This window comes from Rhamphochromis sp. 'chilingali', assembly GCF_963969265.1.
Source record: "Rhamphochromis sp. 'chilingali' genome assembly, chromosome: 12".
Classification (NCBI taxonomy): domain Eukaryota; kingdom Metazoa; phylum Chordata; class Actinopteri; order Cichliformes; family Cichlidae; genus Rhamphochromis; species Rhamphochromis sp. 'chilingali'.
Window position 1 is genome coordinate 30,951,319 of NC_137939.1, and position 17,704 is coordinate 30,969,022.

The 17,704-nt window shown below is 38.0% G+C and overlaps 1 protein-coding gene across 1 annotated transcript; it reads left to right on the plus strand.

The window, feature by feature from the left end:
- The first annotated feature begins 672 nt into the window (after positions 1–672).
- Positions 673–17,618, plus strand: ints11 (integrator complex subunit 11). The gene is made up of 17 exons (XM_080898177.1): positions 673–892; positions 1,137–1,234; positions 2,569–2,642; positions 2,739–2,967; positions 3,082–3,180; positions 3,262–3,296; positions 5,640–5,778; positions 5,887–5,951; positions 6,360–6,549; positions 6,638–6,721; positions 6,809–6,898; positions 9,413–9,575; positions 9,661–9,771; positions 11,523–11,584; positions 11,871–12,013; positions 12,154–12,283; positions 17,313–17,618. Exons 1-17 carry the CDS (start codon positions 865–867, stop codon positions 17,376–17,378), a joined length of 1,806 nt encoding a protein of 601 aa, XP_080754303.1. The 5' UTR covers positions 673–864; the 3' UTR covers positions 17,379–17,618.
- The last annotated feature ends 86 nt before the right edge of the window (positions 17,619–17,704 follow it).

Consider the following 17,704-nt stretch of genomic DNA (forward strand, 5'->3'; position numbering starts at 1 on the left):
CATGATCCCGCCGCACTTAAACAAATAGTTTTGTTGCATAAACGTCACTGATGTGTGAAAAATAAAAAGTGACAAACAGCATAGCCTTTGTATGCCAGAAATGAACTTTTATAAATGAATGCACCTGAAATCTCTGTAGGCAGTGCTGAAATTAGGTCAAAAAGAGCTCCAGACGGGTGAATTGCTACCTGAAATGTCACATGAAATGGTAGCTGGTGTGTAGGCAGTGAAGCATAATAAGTAAGCAAAGAGTAAGAAGAGGCAAGGCAGGATGAGAGGACTTTAAATATCACTGTGGCCAGTTATCCTGTGACCCCGTTTCAGTTTCCAAACCATAGCAGGTCTTATTAGCATGTTGTAAACCTCCCCTTTCATTCTTAGTGCTATCCAGACTACGTGATGCCACTTTTTCTTGGTTAATCATTTTTAGAGGTGTCATATTCCTTATGCTGAAAATCTATTCACACATCTATCAGTTCAGTATAATTAAAAGTGGAAGACATAGTATTTTTGAAGGAATATAGATAGTTGAATTTGTTTTCAAGGTTTGCTTGAAAGGAAGTATAGATTATCAAAATGAGATATGGAAATAGTCTTCAAAACCTTTCCACCTGTGTTTTCTGCAGGCTTTCGTAGCAAGGGGGTTTTATTGTGAAAGCACTGGCCGGAAGTCTTGCGTGTTAGCCCAACGCTGCTAAAAAATAAAGTCAGTGCATAATATTAGCTGCATGTTTTAAAGCTACACACAATAAACTTTCCTATATAATTCAGAAGTTATTTTCAGCTGACAGAGCCTGGACGTTTAGGTAACCTTGGTGTCATTTACCTGTGTATATAAAAAAAAAGGCTGCCCAATGAGAAAGCATGCCTGAAATAAAAGTAACGCCACTCGGTGAGTACAGATGCTAGCTAGCTAGCGCCTCAGTTCCGTCAACATTCATATTGTACATGAGCTGGAAAACTTTTAAGATCTATATAAGTATTTGCCTTGCTATGAAAAGAAACCACTTCGGGATTTGTTTGTATTTGGTGATGCTACTTAGCCTTTAAATCCTACCGCTGCGCACTTGTGTGTTTACTACCATTACTAAAGGAGTGTAATTCTGAACTTTTATCTTCTGTCCTGCCTTTCCAAGGTGCTGGACAGGATGTGGGCAGGAGCTGCATCCTCGTCTCCATCGGAGGCAAAAACATAATGCTGGACTGTGGGATGCACATGGGCTACAACGATGATGTGAGTGACATAATGCATTTGTTATAGCAAAAGCTTTTTTCTTTTTCTTTTTTACCCTTATTGGTTTCCTTTATCTTATTGGTAGTTATAAGCACCCTGCACATAGCATACTGACAAGAATCCCAAATCAAAACCCTACATGAGACTTTGGCAAAATAAAAGACTCTAAAGTGAAACAGAAGTGTTTCAAATATGACAGCAAAAGTTAACACCAACTAGGCTGTTTTACACTGGGAAGGTTTACAAGACTGTAGTGAGATCTGCTGACAAAAAGACAGGAGGCAGGTCTGAAGAAGTTAAGATTTTCATTAGGATTAGTCCCACACACTGACACAAACACCTATCCTAATGAGGACACTAATGATATTTCTTATTTAAAATCAACAATAACACAAAGTAAAATTGAAAATCAGCCCAAAGAGGCTTAAAGGGGGTCACCACAGTGATTCTACTTAAGAAGATAGAGAGAAGAGTCTGACTGCTCATCAATGCTTTCGTTACATGTTGAAGATCAGGCTCTACCTGCTGGGCCTGCGTCTGCATTCACTCAGCTTGAACATAACTTTGGGTTCTTCGTATTTTTGTGTTAGCCTGCTGTCAGCGGGATGTTTTCGAAGAACCGATGATGTGTTAGCAGTATAACACAGTTGTTACTGTCTTGGACTGTCTTTAGTCCTTACCATCAATTTTTTTGCAATAAAAGGACAAAGAGGGGCCATAGGGGGTTGGTGGATCAGACGGTGGTCTGAGGTCTGACGATCCCTGGTTTCCAAAACTAGCTTGTGGTATATGGAACATCACTTTTTGGGTGGAGAAGGAGCCTGAGTTGGTGTGTGAGGATGAGAGATTCAAACTTGATATAGTTGGACTCACCTCAGCGAGTAGCTCAGGCAATGGAACCTCTTGAGTTGCCCTACAGTAGGTGAGAGCAGACAGCTTGTGTTCCCTACCTGTACGTTGAGGTTTTCCCCAATGGATGAGAGGGTTGCTTCCTTGCAGCTTTGAGTCAGGGAACGCACAGTGACTATCGTTTGTGTCTGCGCACTAAATGACAGTTCACAATACCCAGACACTGAGTGACGTGGGACTCTGTTATTCAACGCTTACATTGGCAGTAAAGGTATGACCAAGCTGGCAGAGGTGGGCTGGGCTTCTCTGTGCAAACTGCTGGTATTTCTGTACATTCTGACTTGGAATGCATTTTAAACACAGCTATTATGAAACAGTCCTTCTAAGAAAGAGACTCTCCTTTTTAAATGCACTGTTTTCTACCTTTGAAAGAAGATGATTTCCATTCAGTAACAGTCCTATAACAGATTGTTTTATCATTGCAGAGACGTTTCCCAGACTTTTCTTATATAACACAGAACGGGCGTCTGACAGATTTCTTGGACTGTTTGATCATCAGGTTTGTTGTCTTATTTGTTATGTTCTTCATATTGCACCTTTTTTTAAATAATCTCAACCATGTGTGGAACATAGTACACCTTTCTACGTTTTTCAGCCATTTCCACTTGGACCACTGTGGTGCTCTGCCCTACATGAGTGAGATGGTGGGCTATGATGGACCCATCTACATGACCCATCCCACCAAAGCCATTTGCCCCATTTTACTGGAAGATTTCCGGAAGATCACCGTTGACAAAAAGGGAGAAACCAACTTCTTCACTTCGCAGATGATCAAGGACTGCATGAAGAAAGTGATTCCTTTGAACCTGCACCAGACTGTCCAGGTGCAGTGCTGACATCATTTTTGACCACACACGCACACATGTCTAATAGTTGCTTCTGCGCCAGCTGCTTCTTCTCTTTTGATGGCAATTCAAGCTGTTTTGTGCTGGTGGCAGGTGGATGATGAGCTGGAGATCAAGGCGTACTATGCAGGCCATGTCCTGGGAGCTGCTATGGTTCACATCAAAGTGGGATCAGAGTCTGTGGTCTACACTGTGAGTGTAAACAAGTGTGCACTCTGTCACAGTAGGTGAATTTATCAAGTGCAATCTGAGAATAATTTCTTTTTATTTTAGGGTGACTATAACATGACACCGGACAGGCATTTAGGGTAAGTGAACCTACTTGTTTGAGGTTTTTCTTTTAGTTATTTAACTCTTTTAAAAAATAGATCATACATTTACAAATTTAAGACTGCCAGTGCCCATTTTGAATTTCTTAAAATCTTATTTTGAGTCGTTCCTAAAATCCTAACTCTGATCTGCGCAAAAGCCTAAGATGCAGTATTTCTTTCTTGCTTTCATTCAGTAATTTTATTCTTCTGACAATTTGCGTGTTGAGGTTGACCCTCCATTAATGGCTTGTACATCCGTTAAATTGCTTTTTTCACAAGCGATGCGAAATAAAATAACTTCTGGATCAAAAAAATGATCAGAAGTTGAAAAATAAGCTGTAATTTTGGAATCCCATGGCTTTTTATTAATTCTGTTTCTTTTTTAAGCTTGAATCCTTTTCTTCTTTTGACTACACCCTTTTAGGGGTCAACACAGCAACTGAAAACATAAAAACTATTAAAGAACGTGTTAGTTGTACTAAACTATTCAACTATATGGGGAGGTTTTCAGTAATAAATTTCAATATTCAATAGAGGCCGGTCTGTTTGTTCTAAACAGTGTTAAAAAAAAAATCAAAGCTGGGATCTCACTGAGCTTATTTAAAGGGTAAATGTATTATTAGAAGCAGATTTCCTTTTGCAGCAGCACTTAGCAACTGACCACAGTGCCAAAACTACTACTAAAAGGTTTGCTAATCATGACATTACTGTCCTTGATTGGCCAGCCAACTTACATGACTTGAGAAAGGAAGCTGAGAAATACCTTATTCATGCAGATGAGCTTAAGTGCCACAAGCTGATCACTTGCACAGTATGCTGCATTGATGCAGTCATTCATGGAAAGGGATCCCCAACAGAGGGGTGAGTGGGTAAATAGCCCTATTTGACCGCTGCAGGTATTAAAAGCAACCCTTAATCAAACAAGTAAAGTGAACAGAAAGTCACTTTTAAGTATTTAAGACATGAAGGTGAGTGAGACCAGAAAATATAAACAACTTTTAAACATCAAACACCCAGATGAAACGGTTTCTTGTGAGGACTGCCTTAGGAGAGACAGACTTAAGAGTCACCTCTGCTGCAGAAAATGTTCATTAGGGGCTCAGACTTCACCAATTAATAGCAGCTCAGATCAGAAGGCACATCAATGCTTCCCAAAGTTCAGTCAGCGACAGATCTCCACATAAGCTGCAGGGAGGACGCTGTGTATATACTACTGAGGGAGACTAATTAGAAGAGAAGTACTGCCTGGACTAAGAAATACAAGAAATAGGCATTAGCTGAGTCAGAATCATGACTTCGGTCGAATGGGTCCCAATGTCAGATTTTAGTTACAGGCGAGTGAGGGACACTGTTGGTGACATATTTAAAAATGGCACGGCTGCCACGGCATTTTGATTGAACTTGAAATATTATGGCTTCCTGTTTGGGACAGACTGTCCAAGATGTTTATGCTTCAGTTTTGGTCAACGAAAGTTTACTATTTTAGTCTGTTACTCAGCACTAAAGGGCATATATCTGTACCAATGTATTGCAGTCACACATACTTACTGCTCACTTGATCTATGACCTTTCTATGTTAGCTTAAAGTCTTACTGAGTACAGCTTGTTTATTTTGTAAAGTGTAAGCCCCGCTGTAGTCAAAAGGGGTATAAAGCAATGTAATCTTTAGGATTGGGTTGCATAGATTATGAAAGATGTAGCTCCAGACTTTCCACTGTCTTCAAGGATGTTTAAATGACCAAATCAGTACTACTTAAATATCAACCTGGAGCCAGGAAGGTCTTAGTTTAGCATAAGCAGCAGTACAAAAAAGCTCAAAATGATTCAAATGTCTGTTACCTTCACCTAAAAAACAACTGTGCATGTATCTTTGTGGCCTAATAACTACATATATAAGGGAGGAAAGCACCAACGTCACTATTAGACATGCATATGATTACATAATCTGACCACAAGATAATAGCATAGATGAGTGGGTGATGTTGTTGTCTGCATGTCTCGCTTTTTGTTTCAGTTGGTTAGCTTACAAGACATTCAGCAGTAACAAGAAAAGAAAGTTTTCCTGGACATTGAATGTCTGGGTTGTATAGCTGGCCATTAGAGAGAATTTTTAAGTCCATTGCCTTAACTTTTTCTACACATACATTAAATACACACTTTGTTTAAACCTCTAGCGCCGACTGTATAAATCCACATTTGTTCATTTATTTGTTTTGATGTCTTTAGTTTTATTCCCTAATTAAAAAATAGAAAATTATAATTAAAACATCTTTTAATTCTTAGGTTTTTCCAAGCTTTTGACTGTGACAGTTTCATAATGCTGGTGTTGTAAATTCACAGTGCCGCGTGGATCGATAAGTGTCGCCCAGACATCCTCATCTCTGAGTCTACATACGCCACCACCATCCGTGACTCAAAGAGGTGCAGAGAGCGGGACTTTCTGAAGAAAGTTCATGAAAGCATAGAAAGAGGAGGAAAGGTAACGGTTAAAGTTTATTGAATATTGCATTTTTTACGAGTAGTCGGGTTTTCTTCATCTTAGTATTATATATTTTCTAAGATCTTTTTTTTCTTCCCAACCTTCCAGGTTCTTATTCCAGTTTTCGCCCTCGGTCGAGCACAAGAACTCTGCATCCTGCTGGAAACATTTTGGTACAGATCTGTTTTAAAAGACTCTTCAGAAGCATTAGCAAGTGTGCCTTTTATCTCTGTTTGCTGTATGGGTTCTATTAAAAAGGGAGGAAGTCTCTGTGAAAGCTAGAAAGAAGAGAGCAAAGACAGTGATGCGTGAAGATAATCGCGGTCTGTTCTCTGGCTGAATGATATCAGATAAAGGCAATTTTTCTAGCACATAATTGTTGACATTCCAATTAAATAAAAAGTCCTTTCAGTGTAGAGTAATTGCACATGATTACAATACAAAAAGGGCTGATATTTGTCTGGACAGCTCCCTAAAGTAGCTGTATTCAATTTATTAAGCTTGATAGAATAAATGTGGCACATTAACTTCTTCACTGGCTCTTTGGACAGACGCTCTAATTGCCCCCTCTCACCACACAGGGAGAGAATGAACCTGAAGGCCCCAATCTACTTCTCCACTGGACTGACAGAGAAAGCCAATCATTACTACAAGCTTTTCATAACGTGGACCAATCAGAAGATTCGAAAAACCTTTGTACAGAGAAACATGTTTGAATTTAAGCACATCAAGGCTTTTGATCGCTCCTACGCCGATAATCCCGGTCCTATGGTGAGTCCCATTGTACATCAAAAGTATGCGAAGTTTCTCACTGAAGAGGTCAAAGTGCAGTGAAGTAAAATAATGTGGACACTTTCAGGTGGTGTTTGCAACACCGGGTATGTTGCATGCAGGTCAGTCTTTGCAGATATTCAAGAAATGGGCTGGCAATGAGAAGAACATGGTGAGTATTGTAAGGAAGTGGACAGCGTTTTTGAAATCTGTAACACTTAAAACCTAAAAGGTGTGCTTTTGTGTTGTTTTTTTTTAGGTTATCATGCCTGGCTACTGTGTACAGGGAACAATCGGTCACAAAATCCTAAATGGGCAAAGAAAACTGGAGATGGAAGGCAGAGCAACGGTAAGACTTACTTTATATTCTCAAGATGGAAAAAAAAATTAGGGGGTGAGCAGATAAAGTCACATCGTTTATTCACATCCTCCTCAGTCGTTCCATCCAGTCTCATTTTTCTGTGAACTCGGTTGTAGCAAAGATCTTAAAATGAGTGATTCCAAATTTTCCATTATATTGAGGAGAGTTTAGATGAGCAAGTATTACCACTTAAATAGTCATTTACAGCTGGGAAGATGTTAGTTTAGCTTAAAGATTAAAAACCGGACTTGCTATCTTGTCTCTGTCTAACAGAACCACTAAAGGCTCAAAATGGGCCTCTGGCCAGTAGCTGTAAACATAACCACCGCTAGTCTGCATATATTTAAGGCAATTGGTCAGTTTTACCTTACACAAAAAGGCTTCTACATGTACCTGTTCTTTCTGGCCTATTGATAAATATATATATATATATATATGTATGTATGTATGTTGGGGGAAAAAAACATCTGAAGCTTGTTATGGTCCCTTTCAAGCATGCACACAATTATATTTTCTGACCACTTCGCACTACATGTGAGTGTAGTGGCTAATGCTGTTGTCTGCACGTCTGTCTTTCATTTCAGTTGTTTTTCTCACAAAACCTTCAACAGTAGCATGAAAAGACAGTTTTACTGGGCCACACTCATGTTTGTCTGTGCCGTATCTTAGGGTTGGGCGATATAGCCTCAAAAGTGTATCGCAATATTTGAAGGAAATATGCAATACCACTTTCAAAGAGAAAAACATTTGTTTGAGTGCAGCTTGCAGGTGGCAGTATTTAAATAAATAAAAAATGAAGGGCATTTTCCATCCTCCTTTTCCATTTAGCGCCTGTCACTGATGATAGACTACCTGATTCAAAGTGTGAAGATATTGCCACAAGGTGCCAGCAGCAGCATTATAGAGTGGTGCAGCAGTATATAGACAGACACACCGTAAGTCAAATGAAAGCACAAAGCAGTAGTAGTGTTTTCAGTGGAAAAGTGTAACATGGCAACATAATAAAACTGAAATTGAAAATTATTTTTTACCCTGGGTGTCGTAACTTGGGTCGATGTTTTTTTGGATCGAGGCTCCATGTAACCGCATCAGTAATTTCCATCCACTGTTTGTTCTTGCTTGGCTGAGTCATTTGTTTACTTCGGTGCTGTTCATCACCACCTGCTAGCATCTCTTCCTCGTGTTCCTTCATAAAATCCACGGTAGCTTTTATAACGATAACGTTTATTTGGGTGAAAGAAGTTTGTTGTTTTCGCTTTTGGCAGGAAGACTTTCCTTACGTATTCCACAAACCCCTGTGCTTTGTTAAAGATCGCTGAAGTAGCTCCCTTTTTACTAAATTGTCCTTGGAAGTGGACACGGGGCTGATACAGATGTCAGACATCTGTGAGATTTTCTCAGATAATGTAAACGCGTAACAATATGACACTTTTATATCCCATAAAGGTTTATACTGGTATTATTGCAGAGAATATTATATGGCACAGCACTATCATGTGCATAGTATATGTACTGAGCTCTAAGGTTTAAACCACATAAACTTTTAAGTGACCTTGACCTGAGTAACAGATCACCATCACTTTAATAGACTGATGAAGCCTGCTGTGTTACATATGAGCCCTGTCACATCATTACACAGTTATTAGGGGACAAAATATTTCCTGTTAATGACGGGGTTTTGTTTTTGGGGTTTTTTTTTTTGTTCTTTAATGGCAATTTTTTTAATAATGTGTGTTTTCTCGCTTTTCTTGGAAAATAATTTACTCTAGTATGAGAGTAACGTTCGACCTTTAGAAAACGATACCAAAAAACAACAATAATGTGATATATTTTTAGTTTTTAATTGTTATGGTTATTATCAATAAGTTTTTTGGTAATGTGTCATGTATCTGGTTTTACAACAGCAGACCTTGACTGACTATAGTTTAGTTTAACAAAATAGTCAGACTTCAGATAGATACCTAAATTCATCCATTACAGAAAACTGCATAGTCATAAATAAGATTTTATTTTTTAAAGGTGAAAAAAATGATTGCCGAGGTGGCAGTATCTTACTGATTATCTGTTTATCTTTGCAGAAACTGTCAATCATTTAGAAGAATTCCACTGTTACAAGGACGATACACCTATAACATTTTCCACAAAAGTTTTGTTTTTATTGTTTTGTTATTGACTGTTGCTTATAGATAAATGTCACTCATTATTACCATTCCTAAAGTTAGCATGGAAGTAAAATGTGTCTTTTTTAGGTTAAATGAGCCATTCTTTATTGCTTTTGAGTAAGCTAAGTTAGATTAGCCTAAGAAACTAAGTTGCATTAGAAAGATTGTTCTGTTGGGTTAGACCTCTTTTAAATATTTTTGTGAAACTAGCCCTACTTTTTAAACTAAGCTTAGTTGCACCACCTGAAGGCAATAATGTCTTCTTTAATATCCTGTAAGGTCTCTGATCAGCATAGCCAACGCTCTACATTGCCTCTAAATCTCTCTGTGATTCTTACAGTTGGATGTGAAGCTGCAGGTTGAGTACATGTCGTTCAGTGCACATGCAGACGCCAAAGGAATCATGCAGCTCATTCGCATGGCAGAGCCTCGCAACATGCTGCTCGTGCACGGAGAAGCGGTAAAAATGGAGTTCCTAAAGGGGAAGATCGAGCAGGAGTTCAGTGAGTGCAGACCGTCCGCTCATCAGTAAAGCTTAAAATCAGTTAAACATGCTCACATTTAATGCTTCCCTTCTTTTAATGACAGGTATCGACTGTTACATGCCCGCTAATGGAGAGACAACGACTGTGACCACAAACCCTAGCGTTCCCGTTGATATCTCACTAAACCTACTGAAGAGGGAGATGGCTCTTGGAGGTAACTTGTTTTCTGTGGTAATAATGGTTTAGGTGCAATGTGCCTACTTAGTTTCACTTCAGATTTAGCTTTATTTGTCCTGAGATTGGTTGGCAGAAGACAGTTGTTCACCTTTTGTGCCACCTCCATTCAGAATTGTGACCCACATTAGCTGTGGTAATGGCAAATGTCATTTAAGTAAGTGGGGACATTACAACAGCAGCAGCTTTATGACTGTATAACTGTCACCTAGTTTTTAAGATTTCCAAGAACTGCTGAATTTTGTCCCAGTTCCTGGTATTTTAGACTTTAGTGCATTTTCTCTTTTGGAGTTAGTAAGTGTAAATCTTCAGTTCCTGATCAGAAGTATACCGTGATAACGAGGTAAAAGACTTACGGTCATAAATGGTCATTCATTAAAAAAAATATGAGTACTTCTGCAAGAGTAAAATATATAAATGCACAAAAACTAAAAGTATGTCTGTACATATTAAAAAAGAAACAGATGGTCATTGTACTCATTTTCTAAAATGTGAAATGTGGGATTAATGGTGGCCAATCTGTTTGTTGTAGCTCATGAGATTTGAAAACAACTTGTCATATTAAAAGATTCAACATCTAATTCCAATTAGATGTTGAATTATTTGCCCCATAAGCCTTGGGCTGTTCTTTCTAATGTCCACCTGGAATAAAAATATCCCCAAGTGTTGTGAGTAACCACTTCAAACTGTGAGGCCAAAATGAACAACCTAATACAAAAATAGAAAATCCTCCCGAGTGTCCACAGAGCTAACTGTGGACACTCGGGAGGATTTTCTATTAAGATAACTCATCTTACCACTAATACAGAGTGAGGTTACTGCTCAACTGAAGCAAATATTAACAATTTTACTTCATCAGTAAAAATAAATAAATACATTAAATGCTATAAACATTCTTTACATTAAACTACAATTTAACACAATTTGATTCACTATAAAGGAAGTCAAACAAATGCCACATTCATTCTAGTTATAGAAGGTGCCTCTTCAGTGAAAGCACCCTCCTTGGTAAACCTTTCAAAATGGCACTGGTTTTATAAGCAATAGTGCCTGGCCTCCAGAGAGGTGTACTATAAATCAAGTTCAACGTAACCAGGCTTTCTTTGTGTTTGCTGGCTTGATGATACCTGAAACCCCAGTTGCAACACTGGCTAGCAACCTTTTGTGTTAACCCAGGCTTTCTGCACAAAAGATCACATGGAAAAGGGGCCTTCGATGCACCGTTTTGCTCTAATTCTACACAGAATTGACAGATTGAGCTCCGCCTGCATCTGTCAGACATGTGTCAGAGGAATGGGTGACGGACAATAAAAAACGTAAAGTAGAAAAAGTCAGCCCTGGAACCTCAAATAAAAGAATAATGAAGAGGCAGAATGCTGGCAGGAAATCATTAAACTTGTGAATTCATGTGGCGCTTCCAGACAGCTTCTAACTGAAACGCTGAACCTTCTCCAGACCAGTCTACATGTTCAGCATAAGTTACCATGGTGATCTATGTTAAAACTACCTTTGTGACACCCTTTACCCTCAGTTTACCTCACTAACCTATGAAACTTCCTCAGCAGACCACCTCTCTAGTTCAAAGAGGTTAATATAGGTTTGCTCACTTTTCTTGAACTTCACCCTACTGACAGCCTTTGTTGCAGGACTTGTATTGTTGTTCACTGTTTTGTTCATTTTGACCACAAGTAGCAGTTTATACAATGATGTATCTTATTTGCTGTGCTGTAGGGCCGCTGCCTGATCCCAAAAAACCTCGCACCATGCACGGAACGCTCATCATGAAGGAAAACGTAAGCTTCATGGTTTATAACATGTTTTTAGATTCTAATTTTTTTGAAACGCCAAAATATACATGAAGATCAAGATCTACCTTTAAGAGGACTCAATTTTGTGTCTAGTTATTTTAGAACTTGCTTTGATATATTTCAGTAACGTTGCATCACGTTGTGTGGTTTAACTTTAGATCTATGTACCTAATAAACTGGCAGCTGTATCCCTTTCATTTGTGGCGTGCAGTTGCTCAGTTATTATTTACTGTATAATGATAATTACCCCCTTGTGGCTTTCACTACACAGAGTCTGAAGCTGGTATCATCAGAGCAGGCCCTGAAGGAGCTGGGCCTCAATGAGCATCAGTTACGGTTCACCTGCCACGTGCAGCTCCAGGATCCACACAGCGACGCCGACACGCTCCACAGAATCTACACGCACCTTAAGAGGTGAGAGTGAGGTCACTAGTCTGCCACTAGCTAATGATTAATGCGAATGTGTCGGCCTTATTATCTGCTTGTTCTAAAGTCTGCTTGATTTCTCTCAGTATAATTATCAAATTAGATCATTTTGCTTTTCTTTGCCTCAGTGTGTTAAAAGGCTACACCATCCAGCACCTCCCTGATGGCACAGTCATCGTGGAGTCTATCGTCATCAAAGTCTCCTCCTCTGCCGAAGACTCCAACACCAAAGTCCTGCTGCTTTCCTGGAGTTACCAGGTGAAAACATGGACATTATTTTTGGAGCGTTTCGTTATTATTTATTCTTTTAAATGCTCTGAACAGCAACAAGATAGAGAACTGATAGACATACAGTGGGGTGGTAAAAAGATACATTAGAGGACTGCCTATGCAGTCGAAGCCTGGTAGTTCCCCTAATCATCTAGTTATTGAATCACTGTTTTGAGATATGAAATAATTTTCCAATGAAATTCTGTGAAGGAACAACAGGATGCTGGAAAACAGAAGATAGACATGTAACATGAGATATAATGTATATAGTGTACAGGAGATTTTATGCCATTTTTTTTGGACTTAAAAATTGAGAGGAGGTACTAAACATTTTAAAGAGGTCCAAATAGGGGCTCATATTGCAATTAAAAAAGTTATACTGACTTAATATGTCGGAAGATTATATATGATCGCTTGATCTTTATTAACAGGTTATAATTGAGCCTTTACTTAAAAAATCTTTCCTTTATCCAGCTGTCTTAGCTAATCCACCTCTTAAGTCTGACGTCATTAGCTCTTTCTGGGTCCAAACTCTTCTTCAGTTCCCAGATTCAAACAAACACTGTGGCATCACTGAGAGTTAAAAACGGTCCAGATTCTTTAATCTTCAGTAAAATGATCAGAGCGGCTGCTCTTCCAGGTGTTACAACAAAGTTATCATCCAGGCATCCATGAAAAAGAGGATTTACAAAGTAACAGAGTTAGAAGTTGGCAGGGTGTTAGCTCGATTGTTTCAATCTATTCAATTCAATTCAATTTTATTTATATAGCGCCAAATCACAACAAAAGTCGCCTCAAGGCGAGATGATACGCAATGTTCTGACTGAGGGATTTCTAAAAAACTAAAACGCACAGCTCTGGTATCACTTTGGACTTAAATGAAGACACTAATATATAATGGTGTGCTACCTGGTGGCTAGCTACAGAGCTTTGGTTAGGATATATAAACACATTAGCATAGTGAGGCTGGGGGATTTTTTTCCCCTCAATAAAAGTTCATGTGAGATTCCCAATGAGCAGAGATGACATGGCAGGAAAAAGATGCTGAAAATGAACCAGACTTCAGTCTGGGGAACATCTGAGGTAATCCATCAACAACACAAGGTTGGTCAGTGTAACTTTGCAGTCTGTAGTGAAATAATCAAAATCATTAGTAAAACCCCTAAAACATAGTCTTAAATATATTACTTCTAATTACAAAAAATAGATAGAAATTACCAACTTCTTCAAGAAATAACTTCTTGCTGCTCCTGTAGTTGCAGGATGGGGTAAAAATGACAGTCCCCGAGAGTTGTAGTGTTAAGGTCTATTTCTTTATAGGTTAACAAATATAAATGTGGTCTTAATGGTGGCTAAAATCATCGCTGCACTGACACACATTTTAAGGAAATGAAAGAAGTTGCGTGTGATATTTGAAAAACAACTTGAGCATCCTCCAGCTCTGTGGATTAGACGTAGTTGTAAAGTTTTGGTAATTCCAGTCTTCTTATTGTCTTACAGAATTAGATGTGCAGAACTCAAGCATAATAAATATTTACAATTTTACTTCAGCCAACTCCAAACTTTAAACTACAGATTAAACAACAGCAGATCTTGAAGACATAAAGGCTTGGATGACCTGCTCTGACCTGTAAATATTCTCGTTGTGGGTAACATTATATTTAGTTGTAACCTTGTTTATAATTTCTTTTTTTCCATTAACATGTAGTAATTTACCAATAAACAAACCTAACACAGACTAAAATCAGCTAAAGATGATTAGACTGATAGCTTTCTGTAGCTCAGTACATAATATAGTCGCCCTATCCAAAAGAAAAGCAAAAGTAAGTGTCACAAAGTGCAGTGGAAAGTGGCAACAAGGTTTCCTTTCTGCACCTCTGGTGGGGTATCGTGCCATGGAAAGTACCTTCACTGAAATTAATACAAAAAACAAATATAAATGTCATATTTCTGTTCTTGATGCTGCAGTTGAATAGAGTTTTTCCGGTCATGCCTTTTTGCACCTTCTTCTTAAATGAATCATGACTGTACATTAACTTCATCCTCAACCTGTGAGTTTCCAGTTTCCTCTTAAACGTTAATGTAAACTCGCTTTATTTTATTTTTTTTCTTTGAAAGAAATAAAAATCATTTAGAGAAAATAAATAAATTAAAATAAAACAATAAGTAGAAAGACTGCTAGAAAAAGAAAGGGAGATGCAAAACAAATGTGTTTACAAGTCATTTCTAAATCACGATGTCTTCTGGTCCAAAGAGTGAGCACGTAAATGTCACACTCAGGGTTTTAGGATGAGATTGGTCTCAAATGTTAACCTTTGCAAGTGTTAAAGACTCAGTAGTTTCGGAGGTGTTTGATATTAAACTTTACTCTTCCTGTTAAATAGAACTGGTGACTCACTGCACTCGGGGAAGTTTACACAAGTTTATTCCAACAAATGTGATGTGGTAGAACTAAAAGTGTGTGTTTGGATTTCATCTGATAAAATTAGAAGCAAGTCAAGGTTGGATTTAGTTGTTGTCGAACACCATGTGTGTGTGTGTTAGTTTGTATGTGTGGGGCTGTGGAGGCTAACGGTTCGCTATGAAATACCACCAAAACACACCTAAAGGATCTGGTCTAAATCTGGCATTAATCTTCCTGATCTGAAGTCACTGAGCTCTGTGAGGGACGTTTTCTTTGCTTCTGGTATAATTTATTTCCTGCTTTTTTTCCCCCCAATAGTCTTGTACAGCTCCTAAGGAATTTTAAATTCTAGTAACTTTATCTGGATTTTTCCAGTTTTTCAAGTTGGTGAACTGTGAATTTTGTAAATATTTTTTTAAAGGTGTACAAGTGAATTAAAGCTGGGTCACACTAATGCATGCAGCAGAAATATTCAAAGAGTTACAGTGCAGTCCGACAGCTCATATCAAGAACGAGGCCAACTGTATTTGCAAGATGTGATTTATTTTGGCACGTGAAACAAGGGATCCATTGTGACCGCAATGAGTGCAAGAAGATTGATAAAGGTTAATGTAAATATCATGGTTTACTGTCCTAGATCCTTATCAGTGATGGACTCAAGTAAAATTGGGACCGCAGTGCTCAGGAGATGACAGTTCTTCTGTTAAGATGTGCCTACACAGGCCTGATGGTGAGCAGTTCAGCCAGGGGGAGTGAAAACAGTCGCGTAGGTGGACAGTATGAGAGTAGGGGCTTTGAAAGTGAGAATAAGGGGAAAGTAGAAGGTGGGGAAACCAGCCTGTTAAACTCCGTCACAGTGGAAAGAAGAAAAGAGGTTTCTGTGGTTTTGTGCGTTCCGTGCAAAGAGCAGCGGGTAAAAAAAACAAAATATTCTACTGTGCATTTTATGCCTCTTTCTTATATCTTTTATGTCTTGCAACTTCAAGTGGTGTTGCACAGGTTCAACTAAGAAAGTTTTTATTTTTACAGTTTTTGAAGACTTAACATATCGAATCTCTTTGATTAGTAGTTGAGGTGTAATTGAGAACTTTAGAGAACCTCAAGGAAGAAGGCTGAAGGATCCTTTTGATGACAGGAAAAGTATGGGTGTAATAAGACTTGCGCTGAACAATTAATGTTATTTATGAATTGCAAAAGATCATGTGCAGGAGGTCTTGGAGGGGGAGATTTGGGGAATTTTAGCCTTCATTTTGACAGGACAGGACAAAACCGGAGAAAAAAGTAGACAAATGGAAGAGAAATGGCACATAAGACATGTAGACTCAATTCCAGGTATCTGCAGTAAGGGTTCTAGTCTTCAGTACAATGGGTTACCAACTCAACCGGGTGAGTTGTAGTGGTAACCTCCGCTTACTTAGTTATAGACGATGAATCAGTTGCTTGTGAAGTGCTCTAAATTGCATTTTATTTTAAAAGTGTTATATAAATAAAGCCTGAGTGACTAACAGTAAAATTATTATAAAATTACTGTTTTAATATTATTTTATGTTTAATTTGACTTATTTGCACATTCTATGAAAACACAGTAAAGATGAAGTATCAAACCGTGCAGGGGAGGTTTGAAGCCAAATAATTCCTATGAAGATACCACCCTCTAAAAAACAAGTGGAAGATGTGTCGACAGTGTATTAATGTAAGATCCAAAATGTAATTATTGGTTAGATTCCCTTTGGAGTGTTTTTTAAAATGTGGTCTTTTCGAAGTTGATTGTAGGAATGTTGTTACTAATCCATGAAATGAAATCCAATGAGGTGTGCTTCAGAGGTTGACTAAAATTAAGACGTTTAAAGGATAAATACACATATACTAGATCATTTGAATGGTAAATATATTAAATAGTTTGTAAAATAATATGTTTTACCATGTTTTTGTTTCAGCTTCTCAAATGTCATGGTTTTCTTTTCAGTCTGTAATGTCTATTAAAACTGAACAACTCTGGTGTTTAGGACATTTTGATGAGCATTTTTCTTTTCATTTGGTCTAATTAACAATCTAATTATTATAAAATATAATTGAAGATTAATTGTTAACAAACAAGAATCATTAGCTACAGAGCAAATTCACTGTAATTTATCAGTGGAGCTTAGCACGAGTTAGTCATAATAAGATGGACCAGAGTAAGAAACAATTTATGTTTTTAATTGCTATTTTCATCTTTTTTTTAAATCTGTGGCAGGTGTTATTCTCTAATGTTAAGGACCTATAAGTAAGGTTTCCATCTGTGAACGAGGTTTTGGCCTTCTTCAAAAGAAAATCATGAGAATTTTATTTCAAATATTTGGGGCTTTTATTTATTGATTTGCAAAGCATCGTGTTACCTGATAGAAGTATGTGCATTCCCTGTATTTCAGGCTATTTGTGCTTAACTGTACGCAGACCAATCATACTTTCATGTATAGCCAGGCCCTATATGAGGCTGGAAAACCCCGATGAGGTTAAAAGTTTGGAAACCCCTGAGCTACTTCCTTAAATCTAATTTGTGCCAAGCACAAACATGATGCTAACTTTCTTATTTCCCTAAAATGTTTGGTTTGTTTTCTTATCTTTCGTCAGGATGAGGACCTGGGGAGCTTCCTCTCATCCCTGCTGAAAAAGGGTCTTCCATCTGGAATCTGCTGAAGCAACTTTTAGCCTCAAAGGACATTCACACTAGAAGAAGCTCATTTTTAGTTAAAATCTCCATGCAAGTGCAGAGAAACTGAAATGTCTACATGTAAACTTCAACAAAAGAGCTGCTGCCTTTATACATGTAACACACAGAGGCTTTTTTCGTATTATTGACTCAGTTTGAGGAAAAAAAGACCATTTGAATTCTGTTTTATCCCTTTATTTTGATGCACAAATAAACACTTTTATCGAAAAGTCTTTGCAGTCCTCCAGTTACATGTCCAGTGATAATGACACTTATATAGAGTCTTATTTATTTACAGCTGTATTTACAGTAA